The sequence below is a fragment of the Calidris pugnax genome, unplaced genomic scaffold, assembly GCF_001431845.1.
Source record: "Calidris pugnax isolate Ruff unplaced genomic scaffold, ASM143184v1 scaffold105, whole genome shotgun sequence".
Taxonomy (NCBI): Eukaryota; Metazoa; Chordata; class Aves; order Charadriiformes; family Scolopacidae; genus Calidris; species Calidris pugnax.
Window position 1 is genome coordinate 1,429,428 of NW_015090857.1, and position 5,819 is coordinate 1,435,246.

The following is a 5,819-nucleotide window of genomic DNA, read 5'->3' on the forward strand; positions in this document are numbered from 1 at the left end:
ATAGGTATTTTTAAACAAAGGAACTGAGAAAGGTGGCACAGAGAACAATTTTAAACACAGAAATAATCCTTCACCTTAAAAATAAGGACAGTAAAAAAATAATTAACACATTTACATTCATTTATCCAAGGCCACCTCTTCATGAACAGAAGGGAGCAAAGATGATAGGATATAGGAATAATACAGCTTAAATTCTCCACACCTATTCCAAACAGGAACTAGAATGTTTATTTAGCTTCTCTTCCATTAAAAAGTTGTTCCAGCCTCAGATCAAGGAGAAGAACTGAACCCATTAAACTTTAAGCTAATAAATCCAACACTACCACGCTAGTATTGAAAAAAACCCCACACACATTTATAAAAATAAAGCTAACAAACTATCTGTACAGCCCGCAGTCCTGATTCTGACATTTCTAACATACAGGACATAGACAAAATTATGGTCTATGAGGTGAGACTGGCCACAGGCAAGAGTCAGGCCAGATGTTCACCTTACAAACCTGGGAGCTAAGCATCTCTTTTTAACAAGATTAGCTAGGCAGATCTGAGACAATTGGAGTTTACTATTTTTATCTGTTGCAAAGACCACATGAAAAAGTAAATAAAGACAATGACATTTTGTGACAGAAAAATTAAATACCAATTGAAAAAATAAAAAAAAAGACCATGAACAACAACTCAACAACTTAGAACCCCAAAATACCTAGTAAGACCAGCCTACTAACCAGGCAACAACTTATACAGTTATATACTGGAAAGACTTAGTCATCACCCATTAGAAACAGAATATGCAAACGCTTAAAAAATTGTTTTTATAATTAACAATATATTGCAGCGGATATCCATAAACTCCAGCTGTTCAGCAGCATGACAGTGGACAGCAGATTATAAATCTAACAATTCAAGATACAGATATGTTTTTGAAGTGGTATTTCTGAACCTTTGTGAATAGATGAACAAGCCTCCATTTTTGTGAGCAGCTCTGACGACGCGGTGTTAGTGTACTGAAGAAATTTCATTTACATTTCCTCTAGGCTTCTCTTGATAGCTTCTTCCAATTCTGCATCTTCCTCTGTATAAACACAAAAAACCCAATTATAATCTCAAACTATGGTTGATAACTCGTCATAAACGTTTCCTTGGAAGTGTTCAAGGCCAGGCTGGATGAAAAAGACGACGAACAACAACTCAACAACTTAGAACCCCAAAATACCTAGTAAGACCAGCCTACTAACCAGGCAACAACTTATACAGTTATATACTGGAAAGACTTAGTCATCACCCATTAGAAACAGAATATGCAAACGCTTAAAAAATTGTTTTTATAATTAACAATATATTGCAGCGGATATCCATAAACTCCAGCTGTTCAGCAGCATGACAGTGGACAGCAGATTATAAATCTAACAATTCAAGATACAGATATGTTTTTGAAGTGGTATTTCTGAACCTTTGTGAATAGATGAACAAGCCTCCATTTTTGTGAGCAGCTCTGACGACGCGGTGTTAGTGTACTGAAGAAATTTCATTTACATTTCCTCTAGGCTTCTCTTGATAGCTTCTTCCAATTCTGCATCTTCCTCTGTATAAACACAAAAAACCCAATTATAATCTCAAACTATGGTTGATAACTCGTCATAAACGTTTCCTTGGAAGTGTTCAAGGCCAGGCTGGATGGGCCTTTGAGCAACCTGGTCAAAGGCTGGTGTTCCTGCCCAGGGCAGGGGGGTTGGAACTCCATGATCTTTATGGTCCCTTCCAACTCTAACCCGTCTATGATTCTGTACATTAATATTACTACATAAAGCAACAAGTTACTTCTGTGGGCAATATCAACAGACTGCAAGATAAAGGTAGAGAAAAAGAATGATTTCCCCCCTTCTCTCCGATGCAATCTTTTTTCTGTGAGCAATATCAACAAACTAGTAGATAGATAGATAGATAAAGGTAGAGAAAAAGAATGATTTCCCCCTTCTCTCCGATGCAATCTTTTCAAAACTTCAAAATATAGGAACAACCTCTACAACCTCCCACTTCATTAACTAGGGGCAGCCCAACGATTCGTTTCAGAGTATTACACAACTACGTATTTACTGGTCAGAATAATACCAAGATTAGAACCCATCTGTATGCACTGAGAAAAATTAAGTATGAAAACAAACAAACAAACAAAAAAGACAGCCACACAAAACAAGCAGAGACATTTTAGTATTTTCAATCCAGCTCCTTATCAATAGATATTCCTACATCTACATTCTAACTTGGCACCACTGTTGTCCCTCTTACTAAGAAGGCCAGATGTAAGTAGAAAAAAAACATAATTGTATCAACCGTAAGAATAGTCTAGATCAGGGCTGTAACTTTTTTGATGGTGGGGTCAAAATCTGCATTGCACTCACCTGACTCATTAACAACCTCTCTGAAACACCTTTTATAATACTCAAAAAAGAAACTCTGATTCCAACATAAAGCAACAAGTTACTTCTGTGGGCAATATCAACAGACTGCAAGATAAAGGTAGAGAAAAAGAATGATTTCCCCCCTTCTCTCCGATGCAATCTTTTCAAAACTTCAAAATATAGGAACAACCTCTACAACCTCCCACTTCATTAACTAGGGGCAGCCCAACGATTCGTTTCAGAGTATTACACAACTATGTATTTACTGGTCAGAATAATACCAAGATTAGAACCCATCTGTATGCACTGAGAAAAATTAAGTATGAAAACAAACAAAAAAAAGACAGCCACGCAAAACAAGCAGAGACATGTTAGTATTTTCAATCCAGTTCCTTATCAATAGATATTCCTGTATCTACATTCTAACTTGGCACCACTGTTGTCCCTCTTACTAAGAAGGCCAGATGTAAGTAGAAAAAAAACATAATTGTATCAACCGTAAGAATAGTCTAGATCAGGGCTGTAACTTTTTTGATGGTGGGGTCAAAATCTGCATTGCACTCACCCGACTCATTAACAACCTCTCTGAAACACCTTTTATAATACTCAAAAAAGAAACTCTGATTCCACATTAGATTGAGATTGTTTTTGGCACTAATTGTTTGGTGTTAGTGAATTAACTATCCTAAGTTAGACAAGGTTTATAAGTATAGTAAATATTAACACCAATGGTATAGTTGAAAAAATTAAAGTAGCTTTCAGACACATTGTCATTCTTGAATTGCTTATCTTCTGCTCTAGGAGGACACAAGCACATCCTGTAACAAAAGCTACCTGTTCTTACAGCAAAGGAAACAGAATAGTTATATATATTAACATAACAGATTTTAAAAATTTAATTATTGTTGGGGTGTTTTACGCAAGGCCTAGATTTGGAACAGAAATAGTATCAATGAATGCTCTCTCATGTCAGCAGAGTCGTACTCATTCACCTGGACTTTCTCACAACATCTGATACTACTGATGAAAGAGACAAGTTAATAACTGAAAAGAAAACATTACACCATCACAGAAGTAAAAAAGAATTTTTGACAGCAAAAATAAAGCCGAAAGCCATTTGCAGACAACTGCTTGCATTAAATTATGTTGTCAAATCAGCCACTAAGCACCTGCAAGAATCAAGAATTATTTTCAAAGTTTGCTGTAGTTTGTCCCCCAGAATGATTGATTGCATTGTATGAACACCCCCACTAAGCACAACAGCAAAAGGATGAAAACAATTTCAAATAAGGTAAAATATGATGGGAGCTGACAGCTGTACTGTGGATTAAAACTTGTGCATAAATCTACAGCTCTTTTAGGAGACCAGAGTGCTTTGTTGAGATATAATACCCTATTTTGGACTATTTATTCAGGAGTTTGGCTATTGAGTAGTTCTACTCTGAGTCAACACAGTCAGGCTGCCCAGAGAGGCTGTGGAGTCTCCTTCTCTGGAGATATTCAAACCCTGCCTGGATGTGCTCCTGGCCAGCCTGCTCTGGGTGACCCTGCTTTGGCAGGGGGTTGGACTAGGTGACCTCTGAAGGCCTCTTCCAACCCCTACAATTCTGTGATATTAAACTGGTACAAAGTGAGCTCTTTAGTCTTTAATTGCACAATACCCTGTGGTGCGCCGCTAAAATAGATTTTGAGTCTGCTGGCATACTATTGAGGTTAGGACATTATTTTTTAATTTATAACTCATCATCTTCTTCTTAACTACTCAATATTTGCCTGGCATATTTTAGAGAGTATTCTTAAGACATCACTTGCCATAAAGCTGATTGTAAGTTTAATTTCTGTATCTTCCACAATTAATAGCACTCCGGAACAGAGAAAAGTAAAAAATTAACAGACCTTCCTGTTTCTTTGTTTCTTCTAAGCTCCTCTTCATTGTTAGTTTGATATCTTCATCCTCTTCACTATCTGAACCTTAAATGCACAAACAAAACATAAATTACACATCGCTTCTAATAAGAAAAGTTAACAGTCCCCTCCTACATTTCTCTTACGGCAACATCATAGGTTGGATTTGAAGAAATACACTTGTTATGATCTGAAAATCAAGATAAAAAATGCATTACAGTAGTAGTTTAAGACAGTAACTTGAGACAGCGTTATTTTTCAGCTACCTTCTTCCCTTTCTCCCCAAAATCCAAAGGCAGACTGCTTCTATTTTATATTAAAGCAGTAACAAGAAATAGTAGGTGCAGAAGCTACTGTTAGTGTCTACTGCATTTGCTTTCTTGTAACACTCAGTTATATATTTTTTATTTTTTTTTTTTTTAGAACAAGACAGTACTCCCTTTCTACAAAATATATCAAGGATTTAATTACAGGAAGAAGTGCTAAAGCGTGTCTCTGCCTACATGTGATCTGAGCTGTATTTTATTGCCTGAATACACCATTTGAACAGTGGAGTGCTATAAACTCAACCGAGCAGCGTAATTCAGCAGATATTGTTAAGTCTTTCAGAAGAAAAAAAAAAACAAAACCAGTCGATACGCTTAGTTTAATCTGCTAACTCATCCCAATAGACAAACCCAGCCAAAACTTCACCACCTTTCTCTTTCTAAACAACGCTCCTGGTTTCCAGCTCCACCACGACAGCCCAGTTTTGAACTCTCTAGTAGGCACTGGTGTGCCTAAGGTGATTTTTTTTTTTTTTTCATTTGTTTTAAACAGAGTCTCAGTAAACTGCAGGTTAAAAAATAAACAAGTCGATGAGTCACATTATGTATTCACTCTCCTGCTACAGGCTATTGCTATTTTGGGAGATGGTCTCTAATGAGGTCTTAGAGCATTCGCAATCAACTAGGTCTCCTACGGTCACATCAACAGAAGCCCTTCCCTTAAAGCCATCCTGTTTATTAGCACACATTTATTATGTCTACCAGCAAAGAACATTCCAATATGGGCATCTCATTTAATCGCTGTGCGACTTGGGGCATTTTAAACCACCCAAGTTAGGTATTCTAAGGGAATGGCACAATTTCTAAAATTTGTTTTCAAACCTCTGACACTTACACCTTATTTGAACAGCAACGTTGCTGACTTTCCCAATTCCAGGAACACAAACTCCAACAGCTGGGATCAGAGATCAGGAGCCCACAAAGACGCCAGAAATAGCTGGATATACACTGCAGTTAAAATGCTCTTTTTCTCCAGTCACTTGGCAGGCTGACTGTAAATCCTTTTTGGAGCTGCCTACTATCTCTGGGCAGAAGAGATACTATTCTTCACATCATCTTCCAAAGCAAGCGAAGCACAAGAAAGAAAAACCCACACAGCCAAAAAAAAAGTTGTTACAATCACTTATGAAAGGGAGGAAAAAGTGCAAAGAAAAGGCTTCTCCCTTATGAACCTCAAGGCTCACTTGAC

At 37.2% G+C, this 5,819-nt stretch overlaps 1 protein-coding gene across 1 annotated transcript in view; it reads right to left on the bottom strand.

Annotated features, from left to right (window-relative positions):
- Window positions 1-1,173: 1,173 nt before the first annotated feature.
- The window catches only part of ZNF451 (zinc finger protein 451), a 45,520-nt gene continuing 40,874 nt past the window's right edge, over window positions 1,174-5,819 (bottom strand). The window contains exon 15 of the mRNA XM_014943948.1: window positions 1,174-1,582. Coding sequence (XP_014799434.1) covers window positions 1,530-1,582 — 53 coding nt within the window. The 3' untranslated portion in view covers window positions 1,174-1,529. The remainder of the gene's footprint in view (window positions 1,583-5,819) is intronic.